The following is an 18588-nucleotide window of genomic DNA, read 5'->3' on the forward strand; positions in this document are numbered from 1 at the left end:
GTTTGACGATCAAGCAAATTAGAAAAACCAGGTACCCCAGATAGGGATTGGTTGCCCAAAGCTCCCTCATGTGAAAAGGCATAAAAACATAAAACACCACCTCTGTCTGCCTCCACAGATGCGGACCCACGGCCTTGCCATGAGAAAAAACCCTCTCCCACCTGGAAGGGACAGGAAGACACTGAGGATTTCTGTTTGGAAATAATAACACGTTTAGTTATATATTACTATTTTATTAGAAAAAAAACAAGCTATAATACAGCCAGGCTTCTTGAACTGCTGCAGCTATTACTTCCAACATCTGTGCAGCTGGTTAGCGTTTCTTCCATGTGAATTTTCTGCGGGCACCCTCCTGGCCTGGTTTTTTTCTTTCCCTGTTGCGTGGATCTACAGTGAGTAATCCAGCTAAAAGAAACAGTTACAAGTCAGAAAGATGGAAAGAGACAAGAACCTCAAACTATACGGCGACATTGCTGGATGTTAATCATCTGCTATGGCAGCCTGGGGCTTTCTGAAGACTCCCAGGCCTGCCACTGTAGGCTGCCTATTATCCTTTAGGATACCAGAGTTTTTTTCGTTTTCATTTTTCTTCCCCATCTTCCTTAAGATATAACTATTTTTCTGTTCACATAGCTGTATGAGGGCTTATTTTTTGCGGGACAAGTTGTACTTTCTAATGCCACCATTTAATATGGCATACAAAGTAGAGGGAAGCGGGAAAACAATTCCAAATGGGGTGGAATTAGAAAAAAAAAAAAAAGAAGCAATTCCTCAACAGTTGTACGGGTTTTGTTCCCACGGTGTTCCCTTTGTGGCAAAACTGACCTGTGCCCTTCATTCTCTGGGTCAGTACGATTACAACGATACCACATATGTATGGGTTTTTATGTCGAAATAGTGTAAAAATACATTTAAACTTTGAAAATAAATAAATACAATTTTTCACATCACCATATTCTGCCCCCCATTACTTTTTTTTATAGTTATATCTACTGAGCTGTGTGGTGGTTCATTTTTTGCGGGACAATCTTTAGTTTTTATTGATACCATTTTGGAGTGTGCGACTTTTTGATCACATTTTATGACTTTTTTTGGGTAAGAGAAGCGATGACAAAATGGCATATTGGCCATTTTGACCCTTTTTTCCATTACGCCATTTGTCATATTGGAAAAATATTTTAATAGTACAGGCGTTTTTAGATGCAGTGATGCCCATGATGTTTATATTTGTAATCTATGTATTTATTTTTTTATTCAACGGAAAGGGGGGTGAATTAAACTTTTATATTTTTAAAAAGTGTTTATATTTTTTTTTTTACTTTTTTGGATTTTGAAGCTCGTATTTGAGCCTACAAAATTAATGAAAAAAAATAAAAATAATTCTGAACAATCATAGATCCATTATTTGTACAGAATTGCTCATTTCTTATGTTGGCCTGCCACCTGCTGTCCAAAATAAAAATTACAGCTTCAATACCCTGGGTCTCTGCCAGCCTCTTCCTCTCTTTGACTGACAGGGCCAGGTTCCTGCATAGTCATCTTGCCTGGCCCTGTCATTCAACTCGTATCACCGTGTCCAAAGAGGTCCAACTATTAAAAATATATTTAAATAGTAAAACATAACAAAAACTATATAAGTTTGGTATCACCATCATCGTACGGACCCGCAGAATAAGGCTGCCTGTCATTTTTAGCACAGAGAACTTCGTTAAGACAAAAACTATGGCAAAATTGTGGTGGTACCTTGTCTAGTTTTTTCCCCTGAAAATAATGGGTTTTTTTAAATAAAAATTTGGGTTTTTTATGAAACTAACATACATAATGTACCTTTTTATTTTTGCACTCCCTAAAGACTGTAAATTGTGATCATTTGGTTGCTTACATAATGCTTAATACTTTGACATGGCCTAATAGACAGATGCATATGGCAGACCCGGGGCTATAATTAGACCCCGGTTGCCATAGTACAGTATGGCCCCCTCCCCAGCCAGAAGTTGTCCTGGGGTGCTGATGGGTGACAGGGAGAGCACTCTTCCTCTTTCAAACTCCCTTAGTGCCACTGTCAACACAGTTTCCAGACATGATCGTGTACACCAATAAAGATCAGGGTGAGCCCTGACAACCAATATCTTCGGGAATCCAGAGGATTCCATTTCACATACTAATAGAAACTATAAAAAGTCAGTCAAGTAATAAAAAGGAGCTGAGCTTTATATAGGGAAGAGTGGACAAAAAAAAATGTGCACAAATCAAAAAGGAGTAAAAAAAATTGTAAGGCCTCTTTCACACGGGCGTTGCGGGAAAATGTGCGGGTGCGTTACGGGAACACCCGCGATTTTTCCGCACGAGTGCAAAACATTGTAATGCGTTTTGCACTCGCATGAGAAAAATCGCGCATGTTTGGTACCCAAACCCAAACTTCTTCACAGAAGTTCGGGCTTGGGATCGGTGTTGTGTAGATTGTATTATTTCCCCTTATAACATAGTTATAAGGGAAAATAATAGCATTCTAAATACAGAATGCAGAGTAAAATAGCTCTGGAGGGGTTAATTTTTTTTTTAACTCACCTTAATCCACTTGATCGCGTAGCCCGGCATCTCCTTCTGTCTCCTTTGCTGAACAGGACCTGTGGTGAGCATTAATTACAGGTAAAGGACCTGTGGTGACGTCACTCCGGTCATCATATGATCCATCACCATGGTAAAAGATCATCTGATGGATCATGTGATGACCGGAGTGATGTCACTACAGGTCCTTTACCTGTAATTAATGCTCACCACAGGTCCTGTTCAGCAAAGGAGACAGAAGGAGATGCCGGGCTACGCGATCAAGTGGATTAAGGTGAGTTAAATTATTTTTTAACCCCTCCAGCGCTAGTTTACTATGCATTCTGTATTCAGAATGCTATTATTTTCCCTTATAACCATGTTATAAGGGAAAATAATAATGATCAGGTCTTCATCCCGATCGTCTCCTAGCAACCGTGTGTAAATCGCACCGCATCCGCACTTGCTTGCGGATGCTTGCGATTTTCACGCAACCCCATTCACTTCTATGGGGCCTGCGTTGCGTGAAAAACGCGGAATATAGAGCATGCTGCGATTTTCACGCAATGCACAAGTGATGCGTGAAAATCACCGCTCATGTGAACAGCCCCATAGAAATGAATGGGTCGGTATTCAGTGCGGGTGCAATGCGTTCACCTCACGCATCGCATCCGCGCGGAATACTCGCCCGTGTGAAAGGGGCCTAATTGTCTCTAAAAAGGGACTAAACATGTACCTATAAATATGTCTTACTGGTGAAGCGGCTGTAAAGTATTCATCATGTGGCTTTAACTGCATCACTACATTACCTTGTCTCATGGCCTCCATTTCTTTTTCACAGACAAAACTGAGCAGGGCCCTTGATACGGCTAAACGGATGGCTCCGGCTTGTGCCGATCTTCCACTACCCGTCACTGTACATTCTGTATCATGCTTCATCAATCGGTCTAAAAACTGAAACGGGAACATGAGTTGCTCCCTAAAGAAAAATAAATGAAAGAATAAGAAAGGTGAACACGGAAGTACAATCCTCAACCACGGTCTCTGCTAAAAAAGAAACAAAAAAAGAAACACAGAACAGTAATTAACCCTTTTACAGGGTAAACAAATAGAATTATGTAATCAAAGTTTCATTTACAAGTCTACATAAGGGACTAGTAAGAGGGTAAAATACAAGACAGATGCATCATACTGTACACAAAAAAAGACCCAATACAGGGACAACGCTTAGGAACCCAATACACCAGTTACTGACACGCATTGATTGTATTAGAAAGATATTCTTATAACGAATACTCAGGTCAAAGGATTACCAATGACACTGCCAACACATTAGATAATGCCATTCATGTCTGAGATCGGAGTACCCATCTTACACAGTGGTCAGGGGAGCTGGGGTTATAGAAACAACTGAGCAAGGTTTCATAACTTCTGTTCACTTTGGAAACCGGATAATGCAGCCCACTCGGCTGTTTCTGCAATGCAGGCCGCCCTGACTGCTGATGGGTACTATGATTGCAGAGATGGGAATATCTTTTTAAGGCTTAGTTAGAAGCTGAGACATGGTACCAGAGATCTGCCACTCCTAGCTCCGTGCTGAATCTCACCCATGACAATTATTCATGGAACATTATGTCATTTTTTTTCTCACAAATTCGTTATCTGTGTTATTTATGTTGTTGCACAGTAACACAAGGACCCTTTTCTGGCCTCTGTGCTTCAAATCAAGTATTGTTCCCTCTTTTTTCCAATAGGGGATGCTACAAAGACACGCACTGAAGCAGAAAACATACCATCATTGCATCTGGAGGTGTTTAATAGAAGTACAATGCAAGAACCAAATAAAATGTTGGTCTGTACGTTATGGACCACGTTCATATGGCCATATTATGCATCTGGATGAGACTAAGCCTGTTCAAATCCCATAATATAGACCCAAAAATGTGCCCATATTAGGCCTCATGCGCATACATCTGGTCCGCGTTGGATCCGCGTTTTTTGCAGATCAAAGGCAGACCCATTCATTTTTATAGGGCTGCACAATGCAGACAGCACATGGATGTCGTCCGTGTGCTGTCCACATCCGTTTGTTTTGCGGATAAGAAAAGACATTTTTAAAATAGCCGCCAGGTATCGGTGTTTTGCGGATCCGCTGTCTGTGGACCAGAAAACACATACAGTTGTGTGCATGTTGCCTAATGGTTATGGGATAGCAGCCGAAGGCTGGAATCGACTCTTTCCTCTATTTTACTTAACATCCTCACCCTCTTACAAGTGTTCACATTTTCATAATTAGTGAAAATGAACTTTCTAGGGTAATTTGACAAACCAGGGTTGTGAATTCTATTTCTTGTCCACTAACTGCAAGTTTACAAGGTTCTCTGTACACTATACTGATGCGGACATTGCCATATGACCCCTCTTCTCTGATATCACTCATTCCTGCCATACTGTGAAATATCACTAGGATATGCCATCACTTACTAGTTAATAGGGGTCTGACTGCCAAGGCCCTTACTAACCGAAGGGGCCGTAGGGCCGTGAAGCCATGTTCCCTACAATAGCTATCCATTCTCTCTCGGGAAGGCATATCCTAGCCTCTGTATGGTGCAGCTTCAGCTAAAGATACAGTGCAAAAACTACTATAGACTGGATATCATTTTGGCGATTTCTGTACAGCTCATTAACATGCAGGCATTTCATTATTTCCTGTGGTGCTCAGGGCCAATAGTGTACACAGCACTTTGGAAATTTCCATTTGAGGGGCCAAAGAGAAAGTTATAGCCCTGGTGTGTTACATGACCCTAGTAGCACCACTGTTTTAATTATGAAAATGTATCGCTGAACAGTGAATTGAACCAAAATGACAAATATGAAAACATTATCCAAATTATTTCATATCATTGTCTCTCATTAACACATGGTATGTTGGCTTATACATAAAGCATGCAGAAATTCGCTACCTGTCTTGAAGTACTGTAAAATAATCCAAATACTCCTGTCCATTGATGGTGATTTTTCCCTTTCCTTGGTCCCGTACTATAGCTGTTGCCACTGCAGTTTTCCTGTTGCCTACAAGTAATAGCATACAGTACATGAGTAGTGCCATTATGTTACAACATATCCTAAGGCATGCAAGAGACCACCACAAAAACATTGTGATCTGTTACCGTTAACTTAGGACCGACAGTATTGTAAAGCTACATTCCAATGTTATACCATTATATTGTATTAAGCTGAGTAATGAAACGTAGATACTCTTTTGGATTATCAAGAGATATTATCTTGTTCAGATGTATTTTCTGTATATTAAAAAGAAAGAATTTATTAAAAAAAATAATAGCATTGAGCGAAGCGAGCTTGGAATAATACTGTACGGAGATTCATCTCTGTACACTATTACAATGTATGGGCTCCGATGAGCCGTAATGATTCATGAAGTCGCACGTGACTTCGTGGAATAACTTTGGTAGTTGATGTTTAAAGGTTTAAAGTGGAAAGCCACTTTAAAACTTGAAACTGAACTTGGCTTCGGTTCTAACTAGTACCTCAGAACCAAAGCAGAGTTTGTTTTCAACTCAAAAACGATACAAACTCCTATTGTGTCTAATAGTCTGCAGGCGGCTGTCCGCGTTGAGAAACAGAATCTGAGCTCTGTGCGAGTGAAAGGTCCTGGCAGTGCAGTAGGGTAGAAGCAAAGTGTGTTATGTGTGCAGCATGTGTATGTTGTGTACATTGTCTGCTCAATGATCAGTCACAATCCATAGAATACAGATGTTTGTACCAGGACTTTAGGTGGAACAAGTCTTATTTAATATCCAGTTTCTTCTGAAACAGCTTTAAAAGAGCCAAAAAAACGGACCAAAGAAGAAGGCGCTCATAGGGAGAACATGTTCCCTCACAAGGGTATATATTCTGCTCATCTGTGTATGTTGTGCAAATTGGGCATAGCTCCAGTAATCGTTTGGAATGAAGGAGACGGTCGGCGCAGCCGATGCTATCCTGAGGCAGAAGCAGATTTCCCAACCGAGTGGACGGAGCTTAAGGAGAAAGACATCGGTGGACTACTTGAGTCTCACTTTTGGATAATTGTCTTAAGAATCTTTATGGCTCTTTACTTGTCTATAGGTATATCTGGACCCTTATGAAAATGTTGAGTGTATTTGTACTTGTTTTTTCCCCTATTCCCTCTTTTGATAATTGTTTTACACTTGAGAACGGGGTCCTTGGTACCCAAAACACGCTGTCTATCTGAATGCATTAATAAAAGATTCACGGTTCTCATCTAGTCCAGTTGTGTTTTGCACCCACCAGCTATCATCCAAAAGTGAGACTCAAGTAGCCCACCAGTGTCCTTCTCCTTGAACAGCTTTGAAAGAGTTTATTCCTCTTGTGTTAACTCTATTGGATTCTGTGGGTTTGGCGTTTCTCACTGTGCCAATGGCTGGCAATGGGATGACAAAGGACAGAAGTCAGAAACAGCAGACCTCCAGAATCCCATGGAGCTAACACACTAGGAAGAGTTCTTTTACACCGAGACAGATTTACTAATCTATTGTTACTAATTATTGTTAGATTATCGATCAGTGTAAAAGCAATGAACGACAATCGGTAGATTTCTCGTCGGTTCGATCGTTTGTGTGGGCACAAAAAGCATTGTTGGACGTTAACGATTTTATACGTGTAAGGCTACTTTCACACTTCCGTTTGGAGCGGATCCGTCTGGTGTGACGCCACTCAAATTTCGCTCTGTGTAAATGCAACAGTCTGTTTACAAATGATGGAATATGTGACAGAAATGACGATTTTGTGAACGATAATCAACGCGTCTAAAAGGGTCATTGTTGAAACGTTCACTACACCGGGAAACGACTCGTTTGTTGCTCAATTGTACCAATCATCGCCTCATGTAAAAGTACCTTTAGACAGGCTGTCTAGACCTGCACCAGATTTATCACGGGCTCAGGCTGGATGCTAAAAGCTGCAGGGACAGACACTTTTGTTTAACTGTATACAAACTACTGGTTGGTTTACTTTGAGAAAGAATTCAACGCCAGAACTGTGGTGTAAAATGGCGTCTCATAGGCCACACTCCGTTCCTGTACTGTCAGGCCCCTTCCTGCTAAGCCCCACCCTCTTTTAGAGCAGAAAAAAATAAATATAGAAACCCTGGCTACACCAAAACGCACCACTTTTTGGACAGATTCTAGAAGCAGATACGTTGGTAAATGTGTGCTGAGAGTTGGACCTCATTGATCAAATATTGAGGACCAAACATGAGGATAGGTTATAAATATCTAATATATTAAGCTGAGTGTATGTATGTCCGATAATGGAATCCGCACCGTCGCATTTACAATCACGTAATTTGGCAAACAGGTACATCAGGTGTCCGGGAAGGTTTTAGACCGGGTCTCAGCTCTCTAGCACATACCGTTCCTGAGATATTCCCAAAAAAATGCAAATATGGCACATCACATGACCTACATTAGCCAATAGAAGCCTGCAGGTCTTTCTCTTCATATCCTACTTGCCATACACACGGTCACATGTCCCTTATCAGCCAATAGAAGCTCGCAGGCCCTTAGTCTCCACATACACACAGTTTTACACCAGGTTTCCATAACAACCCAGCCATTTTTCTTCACTGCTGTAGGTCAGCTTTAAAGGGGCAGGGTGCTGTGGATGACACTGTTAAGGGAGTGGAGTGCTGTGGAGGTCACAGTTAAGGGGACAGGTAGGGTAGCCATTTAGGCCACCCTCAAAAGACTGACTTAAAAACGCTGCCCCCCGTTCCAGCTAAGCACGCCCCCAATTGAAAAAAATAAGGAAAAAAATCAACTTCTGTCAGCTGCAGGGGTGGGAGGGAGGGTGACTTTCTTCCTGCAGCTCATACTCAGACAGCACAGTGCTGCTGTCTGAGAGTGAGCTGTTCAAAAGGACATCCCTGTGTCTGTCCAGGACCTGCGCCAGATGGAGGACAGGGAGTCTGAAAGCCGAACTGTCCGGACTAAAACTGGACCTCTGGCTACTCTAGGGTCAGGCTGCTGTGGATGTCACTGTTAAAGGGGCGGGCACTGTGGAGATCTCTGTTAAGCTGTTTCATGGAGCCTCTGCAGTCATCGGAGCTCTGGTCAGCGATGCAGGCTCCCGTGAACTTTCCAAGGGTAGCGCCATATTGACTTGAAAGGGATGAGCTGCAATTAGGCCATGTGACCGATGTACAAAGATGTCACTCACCTAGGAAGAGGCTGTGGTGCTTAAGGCCTCTTTTAACAACTCTATGAGGGGTCCCGGGTGTCGCACCCCACAGATCTGATAGTGATGACCTATCCTGAGAATAAGTCATAAATATCTTCCTGGATAACCCCTTTAAGGACAGTATTTTCTATATGTATTATGTTCACACTTGCGGTCTGATTCCCATTGAACGATTCATAGGTTATCTGCCTTAGAAGAAACAGATATATATATTTATAAAAAAAGAAAAAAAAGAAAAAGAGCATTGAGGTTGCCATGTAATTTAAAATAAGTTCAGCCAAACCTGTTCATTTCGACATGACTGATCTACCATCTAATATGTATTAGATGTTTGACCGCCATTCGTTTGGGAGATGTCAGATTGGGTATCTTTAATTTTCAACATGTTCAATCCTTTGCCAGAGATGTCTGGCAGGAACTTACTCTATTCTTCCCATTGAGAACACCAAACCAAACATATACGTGTATGGCAGGGGTTGGAAGAACAGCTGCTGATGGTGTATGGCCACCAGGGGCGTAGCTATAGGGGGTGCAGAGGTAGCAGTCGCTCCCGGGCCCAGGAGCCTGAGGGGCCCAAAGACCCTTGTGCCACATAAGACACTGGCATTATAGAAAGTGCATGCTGGTCAATTTACACCTCTGGCTGGAGGGAAGGGGTTAGGTTAAGAATTTGGCATGAGGGGGTGCCCTTTCAATGTTTGCCTCAGGCAGCAGGAAGGATATGGGCTCCCCTGCCCCTTGCCAACAAGCACTGAGGGATGGGGGCCCAAGCTGAACTATTGCACCAGGGCCCATGAGCTTTTAGCTACGCCCCTGGTGGCCACCTTTAGCCTCCACAGACCTAATGGAAGCAGATCATGTGTATCTAGTAATATGTCCGAATTCACACCCCCTGAAATCCATGTTACTAAATGTATACGATGACGTAGTTACCTTCCCCTGTGCTGAATGCTACTCCATGTTCATCATACTGCAGAGGACTTATGGTCTGCTTTTTGGACTGGATTTCCAGATTCTTGCTGTATCTCTGTGCATAGTCTTCCTCAATGCTGCTGTGTGGCAGGCTCACCAAGCGTCCCATCGTTTGGAGAAAATACAGGTACTGCAGGCAAACAAAAACTCATTAGGAGGTGTCAGAGTAATTGCCTGTGCTGGAGTTCTGGGCTGAAGCTTGGCAAGCAGGACTCTCATTGACATTCCCTGTCAGATTGACACTTTGGCATATGGATGTTCATTTTCAAACAGTGTGAGACAATACATTTCTATGCTCCACAAAATCCCCGGGCCCTGTTTTGCAGACAACAATGAATCAAAGCCGTTTTTAAGCTACTCATTTGTAATTGAAGGAATCTTGTCACAAACCTCTGCAAATTATATGAGCCTTCAAGAATTTCTCTCCACTTGCCAGCTGATTTGCATTTTCTTTTGGCACTTTCTACAAATGGCGTTTATGAAATTTCGCCACCTTTAAGACCTTATTAGACTTTAATCTCCTTGAACAATTAACTTTCTTTGTTTATGGGGATGCGGTTGCTATTAAAGGGACTTATGCTGCCAAAATGTGGGTATAATATAGTAGAAATAAAATAGTTTTTTTTAAGTTTTTTTTTTCTACCAGTATGTCAGGTCGGTGAAAATAAATACTGTATATCTAGAAATCCTTGAGTCATCGTTTGGAAAGTGGCTAAAAATTCTGCTCAGCCATTTCTTCGTTAACTACTTACTGGAAAGCGATGTGATCGCCCACATAGCCTTCAGAGTTTCTGTAGGAGCTGAACCAGACAGAATAGTAAAAGTGCCATTCTTTTATCCCAGTGGACAAGGCCTGATTCAGGCAGCCATTTAGATCTCCATCCACAAAACAGACACATCTGGATTCCGCGTGCCATCCCGATGCGTCCGATTTTTTCCGGATCTCAGGGATGCCCAAACTGTGGCCCTCCAAGCTGTTGCAAAACTACAACTCCAAGCATGCCTGGACAGCCTACAGCTTTTAGGACATGCTGGGAGTTTTGCAACAGCTGGAGGGCCGCAGGTTGAGCATCCCTGATGAGTTATTGACAGGAAAGGGACAAAATTGGTGCATGCTGTGAATTTCTCAGCATTTACTTTACATGGATATGTCACCTGTAAAATCCATACCAAACTAGGCACAATGACTCATTAAATTCATACTTCTCTCTACCCAATCTGTCGCCACAATGGGGAGAAAAAAAAAAACGCTGGAAATCAATATCCAAATTGTCTTAAGTGCACAGAGGGCGGACCTGTGACACTCCGTGCACCCTAGCGCCTCTGCCCTCCCATTGTAGCCTTTTCTCCTTCCAGTGGATTGACCGGGCCAGGCAAGAGCGCGGTTCAGATGCCTGGCGTGTGGTCAGTCAACTGGTAGAGAGAGCGGCTAGCAAGGGGGAATGAAGGAGCTAGGCACGAGCATCACATGCATTACAAAATGCTTTGTTTAATGAAGGGTTGATGCCAAACATCCCAGATGACAATGATTCCAACGGGATTCCACATCTGGCATGCCATCCACACATGAGTAATAAACATGTGGAGACACAACTAGCACTTATATGATATTAGAAGCAAGGAGAATAGCATTAGGCTAGCACTACACTACAACTGGGGCTATGCAGCCAAAGAGCGCAGTATCCAGATGCTACATCGCAACAGAATGAAAGTATATGTAGTCACCTTGTGACCCGCAAGTTGCCAGACATCCAGCGGATTTCTCTAGCCCTTAATGGATGTGTGGACACTTGTGAATGATTTATCACCTCTCCACAGGATAGGTAATAAATGTAGAATCACTGGGGGCTCTGACGAATGAGGGTCCTTAAGTTCAGGGTCTGAATGAAGCGGTAGTCCATCAGTCCCATAGAAGTGTGGACTAACATGTGCACTAACGCTCCATTCCAGTAGAGGGTGCGGAGACCCCTTGTTCTCAGAATCCTGTGTATAGTTAATAAATGATGTTAAGTGCGATAACCTCTAACTGGGATGTAAGAGAGTCAGCAACAGAAACCAATGAAAATGGAAGGCAAATTATTCAAATACAGTATGCGTTCTTATATGACAAGTGCATTTAGAAAGGATGCGTTTCACTTTCTGAAAACATTGCGCAAAAATGTCAAGGAATTTATGGTCTGCCCAAGCAATTCAGTCATTGGAATATTCTTCTAATGCTTTTTCTTTTACAAGTGATGCAGCTTAAGGGCTCATACAGATGACCGTATGTATTTTGCAGTCCTCAAAAAATACGGATGACGTCCGTATTTGTGGAACGGAACAGACCCTAACAGAACAGTACTATAGTACTATCCTTGTCCATTATGCGGACAATAATAGGACACATTCTATTTTTTTGCGGAATGGACATACGGAAACGGAATGCACATGGAGCAACTTTTTTTTTTTTTTTTTGCGGACCCATTGAAATGAACGGTTCCACATACGGTCCGCAAAAAAAACACGTTTGTGAGAATGAGCCCTAAACTCCAGTGGATATCCAAGTACAAGTAGTTGATACTTGATGGCAATTATGATATGCCTGACAGATTCGTTTATCAATTTACTTATAATGGGTCGGTCAGGTTTGTTGCTGCACCCTTCTGACCATCAAAAAAAAAAAAAAGTCTGATGGAAAAGTAGTAAGGTTGGGTGCACGTCTGTGCTAGTCATTTCCGGTTTTCTGTTCCATCCAGCGAAGAAATGGAGAGCTATATCTGTCATATGACCTGTCCATCGATGTGCCCCTAACAAAGCCTCTGAGGCAGATGTGAGCCTAGCCCAACGTAGGGCGTGAACAAAGCCTAAATGATGTAAAATCGGCTGCATTACAACTGAACGATACATGGTAACGTTAAAACATCCTATAGTGAAGCTCCATCTCGGATCCTATAAAGGCATTTTTTCTGCCATCACTTGAGTTTCTTTCTACTCTGTGCAGTACAGAAAAGACATCTGTAGCTATCTGCAAGCTGCTATCTGATCTGACAATGGCTTTTACTCTAACTTTGGCTTGTGAAACCAAACAGCCATTCTTGTGTCAGGGAACATCCAACAACGATTCCTGAAATCTCCATTCTCCATTAATCTGGAGGGCTACCGATTCCCTGCAGCTCCCCTTTAGTAGGGACCCCCGAGCACAGTGTAGAAAGGGTTCAGGGCATGCGGAGAAGTGGCACATCACTGACAGTAGTGATCTATGGGCTGTTGCGTTTAGTCACCTGTATATGGGGACAGCAGGGGACACAAGACCCAAGGCCAAATAATTACATATTTAACCACCTCAGCCCCCAGTGCTTAAACACCCTGAAAGACCAGGCCACTTTTTACACTTCTGACCTACACTACTTTCACCGTTTATTGCTCGGTCATGCAACTTACCACCCAAATGAATTTTACCTCCTTTTCTTCTCACTAATAGAGCTTTCATTTGGTGGTATTTCATTGCTGCTGACATTTCTACTTTTTTTGTTATTAATCGAAATTTAACGATTTTTTTGCAAAAAAATTAAATTTTTCACTTTCAGTTGTAAAATTTTGCAAAAAAAACGAGATCCATATATAAAATTTTGCTCTAAATTTATTGTTCTACATGTCTTTGATAAAAAAAAATGGTTTGGGTAAAAGTTATAGCGTTTACAAACTATGGTACAAAAATGTGAATTTCTGCTTTTTGAAGCAGCTCTGACTTTCTGAGCACCTGTCATGTTTCCTGAGGTTCTACAATGCCCAGACAGTACAAACACCCCACAAATGACCCCATTTCGGAAAGTAGACACCCTAAGGTATTCGCTGATGGGCATAGTGAGTTCATAGAACTTTTTATTTTTTGTCACAAGTTAGCGGAAAATGTGGATTTTTTTTTTCTTTTTTTTTTTTTTCTTACAAAGTCTCATATTCCACTAACTTGTGACAAAAAATAAAAAGTTCTATGAACTCACTATGCCCATCACGAAATACCTTGGGGTCTCTTCTTTCCAAAATGGGGTCACTTGTGGGGTAGTTATACTGCCCTGGCATTCTAGGGGCCCAAATGTGTGGTAAGGAGTTTGAAATCAAATTCTGTAAAAAATGACCTGTGAAATCCGAAAGGTGCTCTTTGGAATATGGGCCCCTTTGCCCACCTAGGCTGCAAAAAAGTGTCACACATCTGGTATCTCTGTATTCAGGAGAAGTTGAGGAATGTGTTTTGGGGTGTCTTTTTACATATACCCATGCTGGGTGAGATAAATATCTTGGTCAAATGCCAACTTTGTATAAAAAAATGGGAAAAGTTGTCTTTTGCCAAGATATTTCTCTCACCCAGCATGGGTATATGTAAAATGACACCCCAAAACACATTCCCCAACTTCTCCTGAGTACGGAGATACCAGATGTGTGACACTTTTTTGCAGCCTAGGTGGGCAAAGGGGCCCATATTCCAAAGAGCACCTTTCGGATTTCATTGGTCATTTTTTACAGAATTTGATTTCAAACTCCTTACCACACATTTGGGCCCCTAGAATGCCAGGGCAGTATAACTACCCCACAAGTGACCCCATTTTGGAAAGAAGACACCCCAATGTATTCGCTGATGGGCATAGTGAGTTCATGGAAGTTTTTATTTTTTGTCACAAGTTAGTGGAATATGAGACTTTGTAAGAAAAAAATAAATAAAAAAAAAATCATCATTTTCCACTAACTTGTGACAAAAAATAAAAAATTCTAGGAACTCGCCATGCCCCTCACGGAATACCTTGGGGCGTCTTCTTTCCAAAATGGGGTCACTTGTGGGGTAGTTATACTGCCCTGGCATTTTCCAGGGGCCCTAATGTGTGGTAAGTAGGTAAATGACCTGTGAAATCCGAAAGGTGCTCTTTGGAATGTGGGCCCCTTTACCCACCTAGGCTGCAAAAAAGTGCCACACATGTGGTATCTCCGTACTCGGGAGAAGTTGGGGAATGTGTTTTGGGGTGTCATTTTACATATACCCATGCTGGGTGAGATAAATATCTTGGTCAAATGCCAACTTTGTATAAAAAAATGGGAAAAGTTGTCTTTTGCCAAGATATTTCTCTCACCCAGCATGGGTATATGTAAAATGACACCCCAAAACACATTCCCCAACTTCTCCTGAGTACGGCGATACCAGATGTGTGACACTTTTTTGCAGCCTAAATGCGCAAAGGGGCCCACATTCCTTTTATGAGGGCATTTTTAGACATTTGGATCCCAGACTTCTTCTCACGCTTTAGGGCCCCTAGAATGCCAGGGCAGTATAAATACCCCACATGTGACCCCATTTTGGAAAGAAGACACCCCAAGGTATTCAATGAGGGGCATGGCGAGTTCATAGAATTTTATTTTTTTTGGCACAAGTTAGCGGAAATTGATTTTATTTATTTGTTTCTCACAAAGTCTCCCTTTCCGCTAACTTGGGACAAAAATTTCAATCTTTCATGGACTCAATATGCCCCTCACGGAATACCTGGGGGTGTCTTCTTTCCGAAATGGGGTCACATGTGGGGTATTTATACTGCCCTGGCATTCTAGGGGCCCTAAAGCGTGAGAAGAAGTCTGGAATATAAATGTCTAAAAATTTTTACGCATTTGGATTCCGTGAGGGGTATGGTGAGTTCATGTGAGATTTAATTTTTTGACACAAGTTAGTGGAATATGAGACTTTGTAAGAAAAAAATAAAAATTTCCGCTAACTTGGGCCAAAAAAATGTCTGAATGGAGCCTTACAGAGGGGTGATCAATGACAGGGGGGGTGATCAATGACAGGGGGGTGATCAATGACAGGGGGGTGATCAATGACAGGGGGGTGATCAGGGAGTCTATATGGGGTGATCACCACAGTCATTGATCATGCCCCTGTAAGGCTCCATTCAGACGTCCGTGTGCGTTTTGCGGATCCGATCCATCTATCAGTGGATCCGTAAAAATCATGCGGACGTCTGAATGGAGCTTTACAGGGGGGTGATCAATGACTGGGGGGTAATCAATGACAGGGGGGTGATCAGGGAGTCTATATGGGGTGATCAGGGGTGATCAAGGGTGAATAAGGGGTTAATAAGTGACGGGGGGGGGGGGGGGGTAGGGTGGTGTGGTGCTTGGTGCAACATATTACTGAGCTACCTGTGTCCTCTGGTGGTCGATCCAAACAAAGGGGACCACCAGAGGACCAGGTAGCAGGTATATTAGACGCTGTTATCATAACAGCGTCTAATATACCTGTTAGGGGTTAAAAAAATCACATCTCCAGCCTGCCAGCGAACGATCGCCGCTGGCAGGCTGGAGATCCACTTTCTTACCTTCCGTTCCTGTGAGCGCGCGCGCCTGTGTGCGCGCGTTCACAGGAAATCTCGGCCATCGCGAGAGGACGCGCCGGCGCGTCCACTCGGAATGAATCAACCACCTCCAGGACGCGTCTGTGCGTACAGCGGTCCGGAGGTGGTTAATGAAACACATAAATATTGATGACTGTAAATAAAAAATACATTAAATAAAAATACATAAAATGAGAAAAAAAATTATGAATCACCTGCCTAAGTGCAGATATATGCGAGGAAAAGAAGGCCATCAAGGGATGCCATCAGTGATCACGTGATCCATCACATGACCAAGTCCATTACTGCAGCTTCCTCCTCTCGCCATGTAACTTATAGATCAGACAAGGGGGCACACTATTTATGAATCCATCAGTCTCGTATTCTAGCATTATGAACTACATTTTAGTATGTAGGGAGTTTGTTCTTTATGTTGTAGCCATTTTTATTAAATTATTTATAAAACCTTCACTGGGGCGTCCATATTGTATAGTGATGCTACCCTTTTTACCTAGACCTCCACTAATAATAAAGAAATGATGTTCCTCATCACCTGTAAGATGGCGGTGGTTACATGTCATGTTTAGGTAACCGCCTTCTCAGACTGATCCTGGGTTTTAGTAATTTGGTGCAGGCGCTGAATGGAAAAGGGATCCCCTGTATCTGCTCATACGCTGGACACCTCCACGTGCCAGCAGTTGGGGGACAGTACAAAGTCAAGGCTGCTTGCACTGAGGAAACATGACTCTGACATTTTTAGAATTCTGAGTCTAAGGGCTTGTTCACACGACCGTTTTTCTTGTTTCAATAGTGTTTCCGGTTCCGTTCCGTTTTGCCGTTCCGTTTTTCTGTATGGCATATACAGTATACAGTAATTACACAGAAAAATTGGGCTGGGCATAACATTTTCAATAGATGGTTCCGCAAAATCGGAACGGATACGGAAGACATACGGACTACATTCTGTATGTGTTCCGTTTTTTTGTGGACCTATTGACTTGAATGGAGCCACGGAACGTGATTTGCGGGCAATAATAGGACATGTTCTATCTTTGAACGGAACGGAAAAACGGAAACGGAATGCATACGGAGTACATTCTGTTTTTTTTGTGGAACCCTAAATTGGCCAACCCCTTTAAAGGTAATCTGTCACCACGATTCTGGACTATTATCTGCAGCAATACACGATACGTGAGCTGTCCTGCACATAAGGGAAGCAGATCTACGGCCCCCAATTCCACTACTGCCAGCTCTCAGAGCAGAGCTGAAATACAAAGTCCACACTGCTGCGCTAATATAAGGAAGAGGACTCCTCCGCGCATGCACAGCAGTCCCGACAATGTATTAAAGCGCTGACAGCAGGAGAAAGGGAGAAGTGACCTGGGCTTCCCATCTGTAGTACTACTCATATATTACAGCAGATAGTAGTCCAACATCCTGGTGAGAGATCCCTTTTAAGTAACACATATGGTGCTTTGTTTTGAAACATCTGCATAGTATAAGATCCAATAAGAGGAGAAGTCCAGCTCAGCTCGGGTGCAAACGTTTACTCTTTTATTCTAGCGGTTTTAAAATTTCCATAAGACAAGGTGTGTACAGCGACGCGCTTCCCTGCATAGTATACACTACCTTATATAGCATATTAGTCAAAAATAATTGTGTGACCCGTGGGGGGTTCCCTGGTTTGAGTATGGTCACTTGGGACGTTCTAAACATGGCATTCATGCAGTCCTTGTGAGTACTTCCGGTTATGTGACACGCTTCTCTGTTGTGGACAATTAGGCCCAGTTTTTTTCTCCATTTTAACATTATTTTTTTTACCCATTTAATATTTATTCAAAATATCGATTTCACATTTGTGAACATTTTTTCATTCCTGCTTCTTTCTTTTTTGGTGTGTGCTATTGTTGATGGGTCCTATATTTATGGTTTAAGTTTTTTTTGTAGTGCATACATACAGCAAAGCTGACTACTACGCTTCTGTGAAGAAGAAATATCAGCTTAAAGAGGACCTGTCACCACTCCTGACAGGTCCTGCTGTAACTACATGTTTTTACTCGGAACCACCTTTTCTTATAGCTTTATGCTGTTCCATTCCTCACTTATTCCTACTAGAAGTTTATTAATTAATCTAAAACTGGGTGTTACGAGCTGGGGGTTTGTCTCTGCACAGTCCGATACAGTGATTAGACAGTGAGTGACTGCGCAGGGACACCCCTACTGGCAACACCCAGTTGCAAATTCAATAATGAATGTCAGTAGCAATAACTGAGGAACAGAACAACATGCAGTTATAGGAAAAGCCGCTCCAGAATCGTTACTGCATGGAAAATCCAAAAAGTTACTAAAACTGCAATTTAAAAATTTGCATTAGAAAGAAAAAAACACCTTTATATTTGTTTAAAAATGTTTTTTTTTTTTTTTTAAACGTGTTATTTTCTGATATGTTGTCCTTTAA

General features: G+C 42.2%; 1 protein-coding gene across 1 annotated transcript in view; it reads right to left on the minus strand.

The window, feature by feature from the left end:
* Positions 1–217: 217 nt before the first annotated feature.
* MRPS9 (mitochondrial ribosomal protein S9) overlaps positions 218–18588 on the minus strand; it is a 78215-nt gene continuing 59844 nt past the window's right edge. The window contains exons 8-11 of the mRNA XM_040425015.1: positions 9742–9910; positions 5511–5619; positions 3357–3526; positions 218–405 (exon numbers count right to left, since the gene is read on the minus strand). Of these exons, the coding sequence (XP_040280949.1) occupies positions 314–405; positions 3357–3526; positions 5511–5619; positions 9742–9910 (540 nt within the window). The 3' untranslated portion in view covers positions 218–313. The remainder of the gene's footprint in view (positions 406–3356; positions 3527–5510; positions 5620–9741; positions 9911–18588) is intronic.

This window comes from Bufo bufo, chromosome 3 (genome assembly GCF_905171765.1).
Source record: "Bufo bufo chromosome 3, aBufBuf1.1, whole genome shotgun sequence".
In the NCBI taxonomy this organism is placed as follows: Eukaryota; Metazoa; Chordata; class Amphibia; order Anura; family Bufonidae; genus Bufo; species Bufo bufo.